Source organism: Elephantulus edwardii, unplaced genomic scaffold (assembly GCF_000299155.1).
Source record: "Elephantulus edwardii isolate Elephantulus edwardi_28Jun2011 unplaced genomic scaffold, EleEdw1.0 scaffold00039, whole genome shotgun sequence".
NCBI lineage: Eukaryota > Metazoa > Chordata > Mammalia > Macroscelidea > Macroscelididae > Elephantulus > Elephantulus edwardii.
The window spans coordinates 4,680,345-4,701,461 of NW_006399789.1; the positions used below are offsets into that span (position 1 = coordinate 4,680,345).

The window sequence follows — 21,117 nt, forward strand, 5'->3', positions numbered from 1 at the left end:
CCATGTCAAGAAAACAAAATTTCTCACCACTGAACCAAGAGGGCAACATCATGAGAGGTGAAGAAAAGATTGAAACAGTCAATGACTATATCTTTCTTGGATCCACAATCAGTACACTCAGTAGGACATCAGGAGACATATTGCACTGGAAAAGTCTGCAAGCAGGGACCTCTCCAAGTTATTGAAGAGGATTGTCACAGTAACGGCAGCAGTGGGTTCTCAAGTGTGTCAGAGATATTGAGGTTGGTATAGGATAGGACGGGGTTCAGAGCTATTGTTCATTGGATCGCAGTGAGTCGGACTCAACAGCCCCTAACAACAGCAAATACAAACAAGACTATGCATAGACTGAAAGAGCACAGACTGGGAACATGTTCAAATATGAAGTACATTCTCTGTTCATTTTCTGTTTGTTTTGAGAAACTATTGTCCTTTTCTAAGGGAGCTCTAGTTGTGTGTTCCCTAGAAGAGTTTTGCTGTTAACGGAAAGATCGGCCTTAACTGGTAGTTCAAATCGAGGACTTGTTCTGAGGAAGAAAACTGAGCAATCTTCTGTGTGATTTGCAGCCTTAGAAAGAGGAGGGTCAGCTCTGAGGCAATTCTGGCTAGATGACAATGAACAAGTGAGTGAATTGTGATTCTCTTGAAATCCGCATTTCTGGGTCTACTGATCGGAGGTGGCCTTTTGTATCTGAGTCTTGCTGGTACTGTTTTCCTGGGCTCACTTTGAATCAGACAGCAGCCTTCTAATTAGTTCAGTGGAGATTGGTTTACTTTAGGCATTGGGCTCCTTGGGAGAATCCCAAAGACTTTCAGGGGGGGACTACCCTGCCTGTGAGGGAGCTCTGATGGCCTAGTAGCAAGAAGCTGCAATGCATTCCCTAAGGTGGGTGGCTCGAATCCACCAGCTACTCTGCAGGAAAAGGATGGGCTCCCACTCAGTGGTTCACAACAACCACTCCCCACCTCTGGTGTTTGAGGGGCAAGAAGCTGCACTGTAATCTTAAAGGCAGGAAGTTTGAATCCACCAGCTGCTTTGAGGGAGAAAGACAAACAGTCTCTTCCCATGTGATGGATGAACTGTGTGTGATTAATTATCTCTGAAAACCCACTGGTGAGTCAGCTGCAGGTCAGTTCCAACTCCATGGCACCCAGCAACAGCCCCGCCCATGCCCAGGTCTCTCCAGCCTGCTTTTACTCCTTTTTTCAGAGCAGCTTCCTGATTGATCCCTTCAGGCTGGTCCAGACTGCCCAATTCCAGTCCTGTCTAGTCATCATAAACATATCTAGTTACACTAGGGTTTTTTCTATTTCTCTGTACATTATACCATAAATTTACCATTGTAAATCATGGACTGCTAGGAGAACAAACAGGTTCGTCCTGGAGAGGGTGAAACCGGGCTGCTCCTTGGAGACAAAGATTCTGAAGCTTCGTCTGGCGTACTTTGGACATGTTACAAGGAGGGGCCTTGGAGAGGGACATCATGTTAGGGATTGTGGAAGGACAGCACAAGAGAGGAAGGTGTGTCACAGACAGTAAGATTGGCACAGGATAGAGCAGGGTTTAGGGCTTTTGTACTTAGCGTCGCAAGTGACTGGATGGCACATAACAACAACAACAACTGGATTTAGTTGACTGTTTTCTTTTACTTGGCCTTTGTGGTTGTTGTTAAAAAATAAGTTACAAGGGAAACAAAAACTAATTAGGGCAAAATCATTGTAAGCATTCATCTGGAGGAATCCTTTCCTAGAAATTTTATTCTTTGACTAAGAGCTTTTGTTAGAAACAAAATGTTTTGAGTTAGTGGATTATTATGTTTGCCGTTCAGTTATAAACTGTGTACAATAAGAAGTAGTCAGTTTCTGTGAAGGGGCATTGGAGTGAGATACGAGAGCATTCTTTCCTTTGTCCCTTTTCACCTGATTTGCTGGTCTGGAGTCCTTCCCTTTCTGTCTCTGTCCCTTGATCTGGAGTTTACTTTCCAAATAGTTCCATTTCTTTCTCTTCCATACCTCTCTGGATTTCTTCCATGGTGACAACAAGCAGGCAAAGAACCAGAAGTCAGGACAGTGTATTCTACATTCGAAAACAGCTCAAAGAATGTGCGTGTCTGTGGTGGAGTGATGGTGGCAATTTTTAAAACAAGGTGCTTAGGTGATAATTAAATTTAAGCTGGAGATTAAAATAATTAAGATGGTTTAACTAATTTTCTTCTTTGGGAACACGGTTCTTTTCACCCACACTACCCTTTCTAAGAGCGGGACAGCGAGATGCAAATGAGCTCTCACGTAGGAACAAGTAGGATATTGATTCTCAGGCAAGAAGACAGGGAACTGGATTTGCGGGGAGATGCAGACCAGCCCCGCCTCTGCAGCTCCATGGTGATGCTATTGTAAAGTTTTACTGCTTGTAAACCCCTCCTCCATAGCCAGGCTGAGCCTGGGGGCGTGGTCAGGAACAATAGTTTGGCTCTTTCTTCCTCTCAAATCAGTTCAAATCCCGTGCACCCTGAATTAACTGGAGAGCCAAAGAATCCACTTGGAATTACCTGCAGACTTCCCGGCTCCGGCAAAAGGGTCTGTCTGTTCATAGGGGCCCCATGAAAATGGGGAACGCAGTCTTTTTTTCCCCCCTGACTTCAATAGTGGAAAATCTGGACCACCTTTTGTGAACCCCGGAGAGGAATAACTTCCGACCTGTGGACGAGAAAACTAATGAATGGGCTCTGAGGCTTTGAAAGCCTGGTGCAGCTATAGGGCAAATAAGAGCTGCAATTGACTTTTTTCCTTTCTTCCTGTGCACGTTGTAACTGGCTGCTTACAGCCTTAAAGATTAAGTTTCACTGGGAGCTTTTCAGGTTCAAGGACAGTTAATGGTTTGTAACTGCCTGACAATAAACCCAACCTCGGAGTTACATCAGCCTGGGCGGGTGCCTAAGGATATGAGAGCAGAGGAAAGTGGTTAGAGTCTGGAGCGGAAGCAAGCGACCTGCCACCTGCCCGCTGGACTGTGCCTCCCGTGGGATTTAAACTTCGGCAACTCTATGTAGGCGACCTGGAAAAATGGTGGTCTTCGTTAACGCAAAGATCAAGTCTTTCATTAAACTTTTCAAGAGGAAAAGTAAGTTATTCCTTTTCTCTTTGTACCTGCCAGGTGTGTCATTTTCACGTACTAATTGAGCCTCTGTCATTGTGGGTTGAACTCTGTTCTGTGTTAGATTATTCTGTCGACTCAGCCCTTGGTAACACAGAATGCTATACTATGTCGTCTCAGTACCCCTTATTTATGTTTGGGCTTTTAAGTGAAGTCATGTCTTTTATGCTTCTGAGGGAGGGGAAGTCCTTTGGAAAGGAGGGAAAAACTTAGCATTAGCATTGTTTCCCTTGGTGCACGTATTTCTGGTGGGGCCAAGCCTGTAAATCTCCCCTGTGCCTTCTGTGAAGTAGCCTGTGAAGTAGTTAACAGCTCCAGGGCAAACTGTCTAGACTGGTCAGTGATTGTTGTCAAGTGCAGGCTGCAGCTTGTGATTATTGGCTTAAATTTCTTCAAGCCAAGTACTTCCTCCACCCTTTGAAAATGTAACTTTGACCAGTACAAGGATTTGCTTCTAAGAGAGCTGCCGCCTTATTTCATTTTACCCTCTGGTCCAGGGATTGTAACAGGCTGAATGTGTGTAGGGGTGGGGGCACTGATGGAAGCTTTGGGGAGAACCACAGAGAGCAGCCAGGGGGCCCATTTCTGCAGCTCCTGTCTGAGTGGATTGATTGGAATCAGCCCTGGCGAGGGGGGAGACACACCAGCTCAGAGACAACTGGGGTTTCAGAGGAGCCAGTTGGTAACCGTACAACTGGGCTTGATGGTGCGATTGCACAGACTCAGATGCCATTACTTGAATCTGATTTGAAGCTGGCAACTAGGAAGAGTTTCCATTTTCAATATTTTCCCACTATGCAGTGTGCTAATTAAATCTGGAAAAGAAATGGACGTCAGTGCAAAACATTGTAATTAACCCTGGATGCACTTGGTGTGGGGGAGGGGAGCAGAGTGTGTGCTCAGAGCTCCGGAAGCATACACGAGAGACAAGTCAGGGTTTTGTGGCTGATAGGGATTAAGATTGATGGCCGCATTCACTGTGCAAAGCAGGTGTTCAACAAGGGATCACTTGAAGTGTTGGGTGCGTGATTCACACATCTTTTTTTTGTCAGACATCCAAAGCAGAAAGCACATGGGACTTCTCTTTTGAAATGGGTGTTTAGTCCTGAGTAGATTTTCCCATTTAGCAGTTAGTTCATGGAGAAGATGGGATTAGCAAAGCAGTGAATTATCTGCAGACCAAGCTTCAGGGGTGCAGGGAGTTTGGAAGCTGCAGAAAAGATGGTCTAGATGTGAGAGCTGGCCTGTAGCTTGTGTGTTCACAGGGAGCTGAGAAAGGGATCTTCAGAGAAGGTTCCATGGCCAGACCACAGACGAACTCTCCATGAGCCTGTGGCTTTAGAGGAGTGACATTAGTTCTAGAACAGGGTTTAGATCTTTTGTTCAGAGTGTCGCTGAGTCGTACTTGACTCACCGGCACTTAACAGCAACAAGGAGGGCTTTGCATGTTAATTAGTATGGTCTTCAGAGTAGTCCCCATAGCTACACCATGTGGTATGTTCTGTTGATTTAAAATATGCTTCAAGAGATGGGGGAGGGGGGGTGTGCGCGCATGCATGTTTGCTTACCTTCCACGGAGAAGAGCTTTTGTGGTTCCTTTCCAGGTACGTGTTAGTTATAGAAGTTGTTTTTCTAGTGCTCTCTATAGGGTAAGATAGGCTGGTACTGGGGTTCTGGGGTCACCTTGTGTGTTACTCACAACTCTTTGTCTCCCGGTTTTCAGACTTCCTAGGGCTTGTCTTCCCAAGTGGATGTCTTAGCACAAGTGATTTTTCTGATTCTTTGCAGCTTCTCCTCTATCTGTGTTAAAGTGTTTGTGTATAGACAGGGTTTTAAAAGTCATTGATGAATTTATGTTGGCGCCTCTGGCTTTGTTTGGGGCTCGTGAGGGCCCCAATTGGCTGAGCTCTTAGGAAAAATAGAGATGAAGGGTCATCACAAGCTCTAAGGATATCACAGGACGACTAGAAGGGATTATGTTGTGTTCATTTTTCACTTTAATGGTCTGATCTCATGTGCTGGAGACAAATGAAAGTGGCTTTTGTTGGTAGTCATCAATTGGATTGGGGTTGCTTTCTTAAACAAAGTATATCTTAATATCAAAGTGTTTCCTGAAAACCAGAAATGCAGTGGAAACATTATAGCACAAATTGATTTCCATTTCAGTTAAATATGCTGTTTACATGCACCCAATTGAATTCTCTTGCTTAGTTTTATGAAAAAAAATTGTATTTATGACAGTTATATTTAAAAATAATACCTCAGAGAAATAAGATTTAGTCTTAACCTCCTATTAAGTAATTTGTTTCTGTCGGGACAGTCTTACTATCTCCTTCCATGATCAAATTATAGTTAACTGTTGTGGTGAAGTCAGAATTAGTGGTCTTATCAGTTTTGTAGGTCATGTTGTAACATTGGTGTCTAGGGAGGACCTAGGATTTGAGGAAGATGTTAAAAGAGCAAACAGTTCTATCAAAACGGCGTAACACAGAACAGTGTTTCATTTCAAGACAGAATACTTTTTGAGGAACAGCTGGAGTCTCGGATTCAACCTCATTCAGAGTTTACTCTCTTTTCCCTTTCTGGGGAAACCTGGTGGTGCAGAGGTTAATTGCTGCTTGGCTTCTATCCAAACGATCAGCAGTGCAAACCCACCAGCTGCTCTGAAAGAAAAGAGGTGCTCTCTGCTTCTGTAAAGATGGCCGCTTTGGAAACCCGATAGGGCATTGGTACTGTCTCCCAATGTCACTGTTCTGACTCAGTGTTGTTGTTAGTTGACATTGAATTGAGTACAACTCATAGCGACCCTATGAACACCAGATCTGAACTCTGGCCTATCCTGTGCCGGCCTCAACATTTCTGGCATACTTGAGCTGGTTGGTGCAATCTCTGCAGTCTTATCTCATTAAGAGTCCTCTCTTCTACCAACCCTCCACCTTTCCAAGCATTATGTTCCTTTTCAAGGAATAGCCTCTTCTAATAACATGCCCAAAGTATGTGAGACAAAACTTTGTCATTCTTGCCTCCAAGGGGCAATTGGCTTCACTGTCTTCCAAGACATATCCGTTCATTCTTTTGACAGTCCATGGGGTAGTCATTAGTACTCTTCTGTAACACCACAGCTCACAGGCACCAGTTCTCCTTCAGGCATCTTTATTCTAACTTGATAATGGTGGGTTTTGGTTCCTCTTTGTTGGCCCTTGCCCATGAATCTACTGGACCCTAAGTCAGCATCTTTCATTTTTCCCCCAAATTTTTAATGTACTTTAAGTGACAATTTTCAGAGCACATTGGTTTTCCAGTCGGTCGTTCATAACAACTTTATTTCTTGAAATCAATTACAGTCCCCATTATATAATATGGCTATGTCAATACATCTAATATGGACATGCCAATATCCATGTTATAATAATACTCACCCTACATCCTCCATGTGGTTCTCATTTCCATTCAACCTTCTAGCCTCTCCTTGCTTCTGAGCTTTCTTCCAGGATAGCCCTGCCTTTTTGATGTTGTAGGATTAATTGTTCTAAGGAGTGAGTAACTTTTCTGTTACTGTTCACCTTATGAGCCTCTCTATTGCTTGTGGGAAAGTTGAACCATAAAGGTGGTGAGCTTAGATCCAGGCTTAAAGTGAGACACCCAGCATCTTGATGTAGGACGTTTGGAGCCAATGAACTTCATTTGACATCTCAATGTATCCATCCTGTCTTTCTCCAGCGGTTTCCAATCTCGATGAGGAGAGCAGATGGACGGTCCACTACACTGCCCCATGGCACCAGCAGGAGAACGTGTTCCTTCCCACCACAAGGCCTCCCTGTGTGGAGGACCTGCACCGCCAGGCCAAGCTGAACCTCAAATCTGTGCTGAGGGGTAAGTCGGCTGTGCTCCCCAATTTGTTGTTCTTGGATCACTGAGTACTAGAACTGAGAGCATGAACTTGACCACTTCCTGTAAAAGAAAATCTGTTTACTCACAACCTAATACAGAGGTGACTTTATGCTCTATAGAAGCATATCTGTTTACCAATATGCAAATCTATCTTCAAAGAGTCCACCCTCCTTTGAGAAACCCTTTAGAGTGTTTAAACCACCAGTTCTAATGTAATCCAAACAAACCCCTGCTGACATGGGAAATTTTGCCAGTGGCTTTGTAAGCTATAAGTATTCAAAGCAAATTCGTTAAAGCTAGTACTTTCTAATGGTTTGTTCTGTTTAGATCAAGTTGGATGGAAAAGGAAGTACATATACTTAGAGGACCTGCTAAGTGGTTACTCTGGCAGGGGTCGCTTGGACCCTTCTAAGCAGAGGTGCTGTCAGGTGATGGGCAGAGTCTGTGTGACATATAGAGGGTATATTTCAGTATTTAAGGAGCTGGGTAGCACAAGCTGTTTGTAGCCAGCTGCAATTTAGAAAACAGCAGTTCAGACCCACATAATGGTTCTGCAGAAGAAAGGTCTGGCAAACTGCTTCCATAATAAAAACACTGTTGAATAGTTTCACTCTGTAACACACATAGTCACCTTCAGTCAGGGCTGGTAACAACAGCAATGCCCAACTGCTGACTTAACAACAGCTAACAACAGTGTTCTTATATGTAGTTTAAAATATTCATTTTACTTCTCAGTACTGACAGTAAGAGGGAATTGCATGGTTGAAAAATCTTTTACAAAAGTGATAAAGAAGGAACAGGTTCTTTAAAGCCCAAAGAGAAATGTGTGAGATACGTAGACTTTTTCTTAAAGAGGCAAAACCAGCATTCTTATTCAACCTGATGTTGCTTCTACCAGTTTTCTACTTTGCAATATCTGAGATATAATTAAGCTAAAAAAGGGTACTTGTTGTGTCTCTGAAGTTCTAACTCAACTAGACATTCTGTGTTTGATCTAAAGGTGGAAGGCTCAAATCTGAAAGAAATTCTGGCTGCCATTGGTTCTAGGAAATCCCAGCTTGAGGACTCATTTAGTGATTATGATAAGTTTTACTAGTATGAAACCAGTTGCATTAAGTTGATTGCAACTTATGGTAACCTTGTGTGTTTCAGAGTAGAAGGGTGCTTCAGGAGTTTTCAGTGGCTGTCACTCATTGAGAGGAGAATTGATGCCTTTGAGTTGTGGTGTTGGAGAAGAGTATTGACCATACATGGGCTGCTAGAAGAACAAACAGGTTTATCCTGGAGAGGATGAAACCAAGCTGCTCCTTGGAGACAAGAATCTTGAAGCTCCAACAGACATATTTTGGGCATGTGGCCAGGAAGGACTAGTCCTTGGAGAAGGATAAATAACATGCTTGGAAGGGTAGGGGGACAGCTCAGGAGAGGAAGACCCCAGATGAGATGGATTGGCTCAGTGACTGGGGTAGTGGGGGTAGATGTGTTAGAGATGGAGAGACTGGCTCAGGATAGAGCAGAGTTCAGCGCTATTGTACATAGAGTCGCTATGAGTTGCAGCTGACTCAGTGGCACATAACAACATAGTGACATAATCAATACAGGATTGCACTGTGAACCCAAGACCACACCTCCCTTGCAGTTTGATTCAAGGGAGAAAATGGGCAAGCCTGTACTACCTATCTTTATACCCTCAGAAATGCAGTGGTCAATTATGAGTCAGTTCTAACATGATATCAGTGGATGAGAGAGAAATGAACCTTTGAAAACAGATCACCAATTCTTTTCTTTTGATGCACCTGAGTAGACCCCATCCAGCAACTTTTTGATCAATAACCAAGAACTTAATCTTTTTATTTTCCTTGGACTCCTTTTTTAAGTGTATCAATCATTTTTAAAGTGTTTCATTCTTCAGTGTACCACTGCTATGACTAAAATTATTACCCATTGCTTATTAAATGCTTAAGTATATGCTGTATACTGTTCTAAATCTTTTACATTACCCCAGATGAGATGGATTGATACAGTAACTGGGGCAATAGGGGTAGATGTGATGGAATCAGTGAGACTGGTTCAGAACAGGGCAGGCTTCAGAGCTGCTGTTCACTGTGAGTTGCAGGTGACTTGATGGTACATAACAACAATACGATAAGACCCACGACAATCCTATTACTCTTACTTTACCCATTTTCAGAAGACCCTCAACCAGATGGATGATGGATGAGAATGGCACAGGATAGGTCAGGGTGCAGATCTTATTGTTTGTAGGGTCTCTGTGATTTGTACTCAGTGGCACCAAGGGTATGAGCTGATTGGATTTGGCCTCATATTTTAAAAGGCTTTGGGCTGCCAGTCTGGGGCTATTTTCAGGATGGGAAGATGAGCAGAACAGCCAGATTCTGCAAAGGTGTGGTTTCTGGTTTAAGGTTGAGACTAGGGTGTGGCTTTTGTTTGCAATAGGGTGAGAGCTGATTGGATTTGGCCTTCTATTTAAAAAGGCTTTTTGGGCCCTAGGGCCTATGGCCCTTGAGCCTGGTTTTTGTAAATCTCTTGAATGAAGCACAAGTGGCATCTACTTTCAAAAGAAAAGCTTGCCTCCAGAAACTCTATGAACTTGGAGAAAAGGTCAAAGTTTTGTGTTCAAGACTTCTGTTCATAGGGTCTCTATAGGTCATCTCCAACTCTATAGCACTTAACAACAACTACAACAACAATGTTGTTGTTGTTATGTGCCGTCCAGTTGTTTGCAACTCATAGCCACCCTATGTACAACAGCCCTAAACCCTACTCTATCCTGTGCCAATCACATTGCCTCTGACACACCCATCCCGATTACCCCAGTCACTGAATCAATCCACCTCATAGAGGGTCCTCCCCTCCTGCGCTGTCCCTCTACTCTACCCAGCATGATGTCCCTCTCTAAAGACCTGTCTCTCCTTACAACATGTCCAAAGTAGCCCCAGACGAAACCCCAGAATCCTTGCCTCCAAGGAGTAGCCTGGTTTAACCCTCTCTAGGATGAATCTGTTTGTTTTCTTGGCAGTCCATGGTACATTCAATACTCTTCTCCAGCACCACAGCTCAAAGGCGTCAATTTTCCTTCTATCCTCCCTAGTCATTGTTCAACTCTCTGATGCATAACAAGTGATTGCAAAAATCATGGCCTGTATCAGGTGCACCTTAGTCTCCAGAGAGACACCGTTGCTCTTGAGTACTTTAGAGAGTTCCCTAACAGCAGACTTTCCCATTGCAATACGTTTTTTGATTTCCTGGCTGCTGGTGCCAAGAGTGTTGACCGTGGAGCCGAGCAAACTGAACCTGTGAACAGTCTCAATCTCTTCGCCATCCATCCTAATGCTACCGATTGGTCCAGTGGTGTCTCACATATAAGTACCTTTAATTTACAGTCTTTTGTTGTTAAAATGTAAACCAGTTCAACTGTTTCTACATGTACAATTTAATTACATTGATTACATTATTTAGTTATGCAGCTTTCCTTGTCCTCCTTCTCTGAGTTTTCTCCCCATTAACATAAACTCACTGCCTGCTAATATTCCAGTCTAATCTTTCAAATTGTTAGTGTCAGTTTGATTCCATATAGATAATTCTAGATAGAACTTCAGTGCTCAAGGTGAACATTTTTTACTAGTTAAACAGCACTATTATTTTGGGAAGAACGTCAGAAGGTATTTTTTTCCTTTTATGTTTTTAAGATTATTTCAGAGTGTCATTAGTTTTAGGAGTTACCTTGTATCCTTGGTTCAGAAAGTCTGAAGTCTATGAGAATTTAAAATTCAGTTCTAACTCCCCCGTGTTGATGAGGATTCGTCCGTAGAATATTTTATCAAAATATTTAATAATGATAACCAAAGACAACCAAAGTAGTAAGAAAGGAGTGGTAGAGTGCTGTGTTGAATGCCAACGTATACTGGTATACTGGAATGCAAACACTGTTTATGAGATAGGAACTGGAAAGGCTCAGCGCATTTTGTCTGTGTGTATAAACTGCCAGAATCTCGGGGAATGGATAAGCCCTGAAAGCAGATGTGAAAATTGCAAAGAAAGGAAGATAGCTCAAGTGGAGAAGATTATAAAAGTTGGTATTAACAAAAGCACGAGAAAGGTGCCAGGAGGTAGCGTGCCATCGTGAGGGAAACGAAGAGCCAGAACCGAGCAGATCTGCCGTTGTTTTAGGTCAGAAGGACTCTGCTGGGTTTCTTCGATGAAGAGAAGACCTTGTCATGTGTTTGTACCCCTTTCAGCATCTTTGAGGCACTGTCACTTCCAAAAGCCAGTGCCCGCTCTTGACAGTCAAATCATAGTCCTCACCTCTCATCCATGACCAATTGTCAAACATGAAGATGCCAAGTGTGTGCTTAATGGGGGCATGCCAGTTTATTATAAAGTAAAACCAAAAGAACAAAACCCTCTGTCATGGAATTCCACCTCGAGGCGACTTCATAAAGCAATTTAAGACTGCCCCATAATGTTTCTGGAGTTGTAAGTCTTCATGAGAGCAAACTGTTTTGTCTTTCCCTCAAAGAGCAGTTGGTGGCTTGGAACCTATAACCCATCGGCTAGCAGTGTAATTCTTAGACCACTATGCTACCAGGTATTTATTTATCAGAGACTGTATGAATAAAGGTACTTAATTCTCTGGTGGCTTATTGATAAGGAGTTGTACTGCCAACCCAGATATGGTTGGTGGTAGTAGTTGTTATGTGCCATTGTGTGGACTACAACCCATAGCAAAAGATACCAAAGGTATATGGTTCAAATCCACCAGCTGTTCTGCAGGAGAAAAATGGTCAACTCCTATGCTACTTATAGCCTCTGAAAACCTGCTGGAGGGTGTGCTGTGAGTCAGTTCCGACTCTGTGGTACATAGCAACAACAGTCATCCGACTTAATGTAAGCTTTCCTGAGCATGGCTTTCTCCTCATACGTTCTCCTTACTGGAGAGTTAGAAGGAAATAAAAGAGTCTGTTGGGATGGAAGCCATAGAACTCATAGACTTTGGTCCAAACCAGGAAAGACAAAACCATTACAGTGAAGAAGCGTTGACTATTCTGACCACAACCTCAGCAGCGTGGTTGAGTTTTACGCCTCTTAGTGGGGTCCAATAAATAACACTCCCTGAAACATTTATAAACAATAGTGAGCGAGTGACAGGCTGTGTTAGAATATCTTCACTGCTTGCTCTTATTCTTGTTTTAATATTCAGCCACAGTGGTATCAAGTCTTACTGTTATCCTCTGGTTCTTCTGGACTGATGGTAAAAGTGATGGTTGCTCAAGGAGACAGTTAGCTACACATGCCCTCCTTCTAATCCCCACTCCCTTCAGGCCAAGAGAGGCCTGTTGTCCACCTCCTATGGCCTTTTGGAAGCTTTTAAGACCCCAGGCACAATGCAACTAACTTGGAAGTGGAACAGAAGATTAAACACATTCTTAGGCCAATTAACTGGAATTTCCCAGAAAACTGTCCCTAAACCCCTAACACTGCGAACAAAGAACCAGATCCCCTGAGGTATCTCAGCAGCCACCTTTTATTCTTTCTCTGGCATTGTTGTAAAAATAACTACCACACTTTTTGCCAGTTCACCTTCTTATGGGTATTTATTGAAAGCAATTACAATAATCAGTTGTGCAACCTTATCCTTAATCAGTGCAACTTTTTCTGTCACTATTAATGTCTCTCTTTTTCCCTCATGCCCCTAGTGACCACTAATAAGCATTGGTCTCTCTATATTTGCCTTTTCATTTCCGTGAAGCCATATATTTGTCCTTCTGTGACTCTGAAGTACTATCTTGGCGTTGCACTGTCCAGAAATGAGGACATTAATAGGTTCGCTTTTTCATTTAACCCAGCTAACGCATACATTTCCTGCTGCAGGCTGAAATGAGTTTGGCTCTTTGGTAATGGCCTTGGAGTTGTACTTAGTGCTTCATTGCTTTTATGTTGGTTCCTTAATGTACTTAATTCCAGCCAAGTTTCTTCTAGATTCACCTTCATTTTCTAGTGATTTATCTTTAGTACATTTCAACAAGGAGCATCTCTATTTATAGCCTGTCTTCCTCTACCAAATAATTAATAAGAATATTAAAATGGCACCTTTCCCAGGACAGACCCTGAGGCCATGCCATTGTTAGCATTTCTCTGCCAGCTTTGAACAGCAGAGCCCTGCATGGTCTGACTTGTCGACAATGCCTTTGCTCAAAGGTCTCAGTGAGTTTGAATGTTCAGGCCCAACTTTCTGGTTTGAACTTTGTCCAGGATATTATGCTTCATGGCATATTTCATGTATTTTCAAGTACCAGGTTCTCTTTTCTGCTGCTTAGACAATTGTTTAATGATAGGGAATTTCCTGATTCTATACTCCTTTAACTACTCAGTAGATCTATAGGAAATAGTACAAGTGATTTTGTTGCCTAGTCTTGGTATTGTTTGAAAAAGCAAATGTTTCAGTAATGGCATTGATGCCCTAAAGATTCACCAAAGGGACTGAATATTTTTTCCCCCCAGTAGTGTTGGAAATTTCTTGGGAATAATCTTTTAAAGCCTACATTTTTAAACTACATAAAAATTACAGATAAGTAGTAACTCTTCAAGAGTGGTGGTTCTTAGATAAAATGAAAGTTTCTGAGTCGTTTTGTTCTTAGTTTATTTACTTATAATCACATGTACAGAATGTTATGTGCCACTTTCCCCCACATCATCTAAACAACTGGAGATAATACAACTTGAGTAAAAAGTATTTGAAGCCCCATTATCATTGGAGATAAAAAAAAGAAACAACCCAGTCCCTGAGTATGTAGTTTGATATGTGGTGGTGGTGGTGGTGGTGGTGGGTACTGCTGAGTCAGCTCTGACTCAGCAATCCTGTGGAGAAGAGCTCTGAACTTGGCACTGTTTTGTACCATCACAATCCCCGCCATGCTCAAGCCCGTTGCTGTTGCCACTGTATCAGTCTATCTTGGGGAGGGTCTTCCTCTCTTCCTTGGTTCCTCTGCTTTTCCTAGCATCATGTCTTTTTGCAAGCACTCGAGACAATAAGCCCCAAGGAAGCAAGACAAACTTTCCCCTTCCCCTTCTTGCCTCTAAGGAACACCTTGGTTGCACATCCCCCAAGACAGCTTTGATATTGTATAGTCAAAGTTTATTTTTTTTTAAGTATAAAAAAAGTAGTTGCTCTTCCACCGGAGGCCTACACGCCGCCGTTGCTGCCGCCGCCGTGTCTCTAGTGATCCCAGAGAAGTTCCAGCACATTTTGTGAGTACTCAACACTAACATCGATGGGCGGTGGAAAATAGCCTTGGCCATCACTGCCATTAAGGGTGTAGGGCGAAGATACGCTCATGTGGTGTTGAGGAAAGCTGACACTGACCTCACCAAGAGGGCAGGAGAGCTTACTGAAGAGGAGGTGGAGCGTGTGTTCACCATTATGCAGAATCCACGCCAGTACAATATTCCAGACTGGTTCCTGAACAGACAAAAAGATGTGAAGGATGGGAAATATAGTCAGGTTCTGGCCAATGGTCTGGACAACAAGCTCCGTGAAGACCTGGAGCGACTGAAGAAGATCCGTGCCCACAGAGGGCTACGCCACTTTCGGGGCCTTCAAGTTCGAGGCCAGCACACCAAGATCACTGGCCATCCGAGCCGTACTGTGGGTGTGTCCAAGAAGAAATAAGTCTGTAGGCCTCATCTGTTAATAAATAGTTTATACATCTTCAAATAAAAAAAAAGTGAAATAAAAAAAATCACAGTGAACAATTTGTGTTATTTCTCTTCCATTCTAATTGTGATCTTATTTCCAATTTTAAAGAAGATATACCATTGTCTAATGTTAATAAACAGGTTGGTGCTTCCACATGGGTATTTAAGTCCATTGTATAAACTGATATGTCACCTTCTTCAGAAATGAGACTCTGCTCCTGAGGACCAGAAATATCAAGGGAAAGGATAACAGTGAGGACTCAGAAATGAAATAACTAGAGGTGAACATTTCCTTGTTAGAAGTTATAAAGAGATGAGCCAAGTGATTGAGGATGGAACAAATTGGCCAGGAAATGTTCAGGTTAGTACAGGTAATAACTAGGACAAATGATGAAATGTAACACATTCTTGAACATCAAACCTGTAATGTATCTGGAATTTTAAAATACACAATATTTGGAAGTGTATAGGTCTCCTTAATTTTAGGAAGAACTGACCTTGCTCCTTACAGTTTGGTGATGTTTAGAGGGCACCCACGGAAGAGGTCAGCTGGAGAAAGGGAAGCATTGGAAAACTCCACTTCATCTCATCCCCAGCCCCCCACCTGCTGCTTGGAGTTATTGTCATTGTTCAGTGCCATTGAGTTGAGTATGACTTACAGCAACCCTGTAAACACCATGCCTGAACCCTGTCCTATCCTGTACTATGGTCATCTCTGAAACACTTGAGCCCACTGCAGCAGTCACTGTGTCAGTCCATCTCATTGAGGGCCTTGTGCTCTTTAGCTGACCCTCCACCTTTCTAAGCATGCTATCCCTTTCCAAAGAATAGAAGGTCAGCTATGGGTCAATTCTTACTCGACAGTAAACAACAACAGCCCCAAAGTATGTGTAAGAAGAACAAAGGCCCCTTGGGGATGGCCGTATCTGACCTTTACCAACTTCACAAAAGGAAACTGTCCCGACCAATAACATCAGTAGCACAAAACCAATTCCTGTGAGGTCAGACATGTCCCCCATGCTCCTGAACCTCTTTCTACTCATCTCAACACCAACCTTGTTGTTTTACTGGGTCCAAAATCTGATGTGATAGCTCACACACCACACAGAACCATAATGGAGAAGTCAAAAAACTTATTAGCCAAATAACAGTCCCTTAATCAAGACAGCTTATGAAATGTGCTAGCAGTCACTTCAGCCTCGCTTCCAAAGTTCTCAGTCCTGTCACTGTTGGCTCCTCTTCCCAAATCCCAGTTGTCCAACAAAGTTGGGGAAAGGCTCTTAGCTTAGCTCTGATTGTGTCCATAGAAGGTCCATCTCATGTTCTTAGTTTTGGCCATGACTGCTGCTGCAGTAGGTGTACCTGAAGCAAGAATTTCTGGGCCTGAAGGACATGCTACATTCTCTTCTTTTTCCCCCTCTTCTTTGCTGTCATTAAGGTTCTAATTCTGTTCCTGGAGCGGCTCAGTTTATTGGTGAGACTCCAGTACCCTGTGAATAGGGTAACAATCCTTCTCCCACATTTCCTTCCCATCTACATGGCAAAGTCAGACAATGAGTAGAAAAGACACTTTGAATAAACTCTTAATGCCTCAGTGTCTGAGACGAAGCTTCACCCTTCTTGCTTCCAAGGAGCACTCTGGCTGCACTTTTTCCAAGATAGCTGTTTGTTATTTTGACAGTCATGAGATATTCCACACTCTTGTGTCAAGTGGTCTGTGAACTGCTAGAGCCATTTCACACAAATTTGGTCCAAATTCAGTATGGACTGAGGCTCAATGTCAAGAAGACAAGAATTCTCACCACCGGACCAACTGGTAGCATCAGGATGGATGGCGAAGAGATTGAGATTGTTCACAGCTTCAGTTTGCTCGGCTCCACAGTCAACACTCTTGGCACCAGCAGCCAGGAAATAAAAAAATGTATTGAGATGGGAAAGTCTGCTGTTAGGGACCTCTCTAAAGTACTCAAGAGCAACGGTGTCTCTCTGGAGACTAAGGTGCGCCTGATACAGGCCATGATTTTTGCAATCACTTGTTATGCATCAGAGAGTTGGACAATGACTAGGGAGGATAGAAGGAAAATTGACGCTTTTGAGCTGTGGTGCTGGAGAAGGGTATTGAATGTACCATGGACTGCCAAGAAAACAAACAGATTCATCCTAGAGAGGGTTAAACCAGGCTACTCCTTGGAGGCAAGGATTCTGGGGCTTCGTCTGACATACTTTGGACATATTGTAAGGAGAGACAGGTCTTTAGAGAGGGACATCATGCTGGGTAGAGTAGAGGGATGGCGCAGGAGGGGAAGACCCTCTATGAGGTAGATTGATTCAGTGACTGGGGTAATCGGGATGGGTGTGTCAGAGGCAATGAGATTGGCACAGGATAGAGCAGGGTTTATGGCGGGCTGTTGTAGGTCACTATGAGTCACAAACGACTCGACGGCACAAAGCAACAACAACAACAACAAACATAAAACAAAAAATACCAAAACTGCTGTGGAGTTGATCCTAACTCGTGCAAAGGTTGGGCTTCCAAGGCTGTAAATCTTTAGAAAAGGAACTGCGTATCTTTCCCCCTCGAGCAATTCATGGATTCAAACCACTGACCTTTTAGCTAGCTGTTCCACTCCATCATGCACTATGCTACCAGGATTCCACAAATATAGCAGGTATTGTTTGTCTTAACATCTAAAATAATTTCAGAAAAATATGACAAAATCTGATTTCATTTGTTGCTTCATATTTAGGCAATGATTTGTTGCTAATGATGATATATAAGTAACTTTGATTTTTAAGAAATGTTTATACAAAAGACAAACAGTTAAATATTTGGCAAAGAATTTTAATAGGTCGCTCTCCACAGAGGTCTAAATGACCAATGAGCATACTATCACTAGTCGTTCCCTAATTCCACAGACATCGAGTTGGTTCTGACTCATCATAAAGAACCCTTATCGGATTTGCAAGGCTGAAATCCTTATAGGAGAAGGTTGCCCAGCTTTATTCCACAAAGTGGCTGCTTCATTTGAACTTTGCCACCAGGGCTCCTGCATTAGTCATTAGAGAAAAGCAAATCAGTGCTCTAAGAAGATAATACTTCATACTTAATGTTGTTGCAGAAGGTCAAGGACTGTAGTTTTCAATATGGATTGAAGCTCAACATCAAGAAGCCAAAGATTCTCACCAATGGGCCAATTGGCAGCACCCTGATAAATGGAGAAGAGTTTGAGTTGCTAACAATTATAGCTTGCTTACTGTCCACAATCAACACTTTTGGCACCAGTCAAAATTTGTCAAAGGATGAGTTGCGCTGGGAAAATCTGCTGTCAGGGACCTTTCCAGAGAATTGAGAAGCAGTAATACCAGTCTGGAGATTAAGGTGCATCTGATCCAGTCCGTGATCTTTGCAGTTACTTGCTATGCATCAGAGAGCTGGATAATGACCAAGGATGATAGAAAAAGAATTGATGTGTTTGGGTTGTGGTGCTGGAGAAGTCTTGAACATAAGATGGACCACCAAGAAAACAAATGGTTCTGTCCTGGAGAGGGTGAAACCAAGTATCTCCTTAGAGGCTAGGATTTTGAAGCTCTGTCTCTCATACATTGGGCACATGGCCAGGAGGCACCAGTCCTTAGAGAAGGACATCATAATCGAAATGGAGGGACAGCGCAGGAGTGGAAGACTGCATATGAGATGGAGTGTGATACAGTAACTAGGGCAATGAGGGTAGGTGCAGCAGAGCCAGTGAGACAAGCTCAGGACGGGGCAGGCTTTGGAGCTTTTGTACATAGGGTTGCTATGAGTCCCAGATGCCTAGTCAGCACATAACAACAACACCAATATTGTTGCTTACATGCCTTTGAGTCAACTATGGCTCATAATGACCGTATGCACAGTAACTCTGAACCCTGCTGTATCCTGAGATAGTCTCACTGTCTCTCACACATCTACCCTGCTCTATCCTGAGCCAATCTCGCTGTCTTTGACACACCTACCATCATTACCCCAATTAGTGTGTCATTCCATCTCATCCAGGGCCTTTTATCCTACACTGTCCCTTGAACCTTCCAAGCATGGTCGTCTTCTCTAAAGACTGTTCCCTCTTGGTTGCCTGACTAAAGTAAGTGAGACAGCTACTTCCAAGGAGCAGCTTGATTTTACCCTCTCCAGGACAGGCCTGTTATTTCTCTTGGCAGTCCTTGGTATGTTGAATAATCTTCTCCAGCACCACAACTCAGAGGCATCAATTCTTCTTCTGTCCTCTTTGGTCGTTGTCCAGCATAGCAAATAATTGTGAAGAGCATGGCCTGGATAAGGCACACCTTAGTCTCTAAACTGACATCCTTGCTCTTCAGCACTATGGAGAAGTCCCTTACAGCAGATTTTCCTAAGGCAATTATTTTTTTTAGTTCCTGACTGCTGATGCCAAGAGTGTTGATTGTGGAGCCAAGCAGGCTGTAATTGTTAACAACCTCAATCTCTTCTGCATCTGTCATGATGCTGCCAGTTTGCCCAGTGGTGAGAATCTTTGTCTTCTTGTTGTTGAGCTTCAATCCATATTGCAAACTATAGTCCTTGATCTTCTACAGCAAATGCTTCAGGCCTCCTCAGTCAGCAATTAAGGCTATGTCATTTGTGTAACGCAGGTTGTTGATGAATCTTCCTCTAACCCTGATGCCACATTCTAATAGAATGGTAATAATAATGATTATCAGAAATTAACCAGTATTGTTGAGAATGAATTAGAACCCTCATAGATTGCTCGTGAGAAAATAAAATGGTCCTGCTGCCATGGAAAACAGTATAGTGACTCCTCAAAGAGATAAGTGCAACATTGTCATATGGCCAAATATTTCCACTTCTAGATATCTCCCTTGAAGATTTGGAAAACTGGACTCCAGTACTATTAAAAATAATATTTAAAAACCCTGTCATTCAACAAACAGCAGTTTAAGTTTCCAGTCCTTGGGAAATGACATCATGCTGAGAGAAGTGGAAAGTCAGAGAAGAAAAGAAGATCCTCAACATAATGGATTGATAGCGTAGTGGTACCAATGGGTTTGAGCCCATCTAGGATTGTGGGGATGGCGTAGGATAGGGCAAGGGTTAGAACTGTTGTTCATAGAATTGCTGGGAGTCAGAGAGAGATCTCTGTTGGCCTAGTGGATAGAAAGTTGTGCTACCAAGCCAAAGGTGGGTGATTTTAATCTGTGGCCCTCAAAACTAGTTGTATTTTTTTTTTTCAAACATTCTTCTAAGTGGTATAGCACTGGTCTGTCAATTTGCTGTACAGAGGTACTCATGCTTGCTGTGATATTAAACACTGTGACTTGAAGTGTCAGATGTGATAATGGTTACCCATAGTTGTCAGTGCTTGGTAGAGCTCCCAGATTAAAACAGGCTTGGGAGCAGGAGTGGCATCCACTTCTGAAATAGCTTGCCTCCAGAAAGTCTATGAATTTGGAGAAATGATGAAAGTTATACAAGTGTTCAGGTCTTTCATTCATAGGGTTGCTATGAGTCGCCTATGACTCATTGGCACTTAACAGCAACAGTTATTAAAAATAGTTATTAAAATCCAAAATCACTCCACATCTGCTTTTGCACTCTGATAGAGATCCTATTCCAGATGTTCCTGCAGTGTATTTTGTAATGCCAGCTGAAGAAAATATTGACAGGATGTGCCAGGTAATACGAATTATTATTTTCTTGAATTTGGGACCAGATTAAAAAAAAACAACCAAAAACCCTTAGATATGTTAGTTAGAATCAGAAATTACATTACTCAGTTTTCTGCTTTGATTTAAATTTTTTATAGGCTGAAAAATTAAAATTTTTGTCTGAAGAAGTACAATGTAGGTTAAGATAGATTCTCACTGTAAAAGACAAAAAAAACCCAACCCAACCCACATCAAACTACTGTATGAGCTTTGAAAATAAGGTCTAGTGTTTCTGAAATAAAAAAATCTTAGAATAGGATGTCCCAGCTGGTTCAGCAACTCTATACCATCAATAGAAACCAAGGCCCTGTCTGTCTTTTTGATCCATCATTTTTGATTTCATGTTATTGCCACATGGTGACTCTAGCTGTAGCTATTACAGTAATAGCCAAGGCAAAAAAGAATAGGGAAAAAGACAGTGACAGTCTTGACTGGTTGTTTTTGCTGTTGTGTACTGTAGAGTTGAAACTGACCCATAGCTGACCCTCCAGCAAGTTTTCAGAGGCAGTTAATGTTCCCTTATTATTAGATCAAGTATGTTTTTTTATTTCTCAGTGCTTGAAGCCCAAGGGGATAGGGAATCAAACTGAATGTGAGTCAAAGAATGAATAAAGAAACAACCTGTTTCACTTTTA

At 42.6% G+C, this 21,117-nt stretch overlaps 1 protein-coding gene across 1 annotated transcript in view; it reads left to right on the forward strand.

The window, feature by feature from the left end:
- The first annotated feature begins 3,063 nt into the window (after positions 1-3,063).
- The window catches only part of NHSL1 (NHS-like 1), a 112,190-nt gene continuing 94,136 nt past the window's right edge, over positions 3,064-21,117 (forward strand). The window contains exons 1-2 of the mRNA XM_006885002.1: positions 3,064-3,121; positions 6,875-7,027. Coding sequence (XP_006885064.1) covers positions 3,064-3,121; positions 6,875-7,027 — 211 coding nt within the window. The remainder of the gene's footprint in view (positions 3,122-6,874; positions 7,028-21,117) is intronic.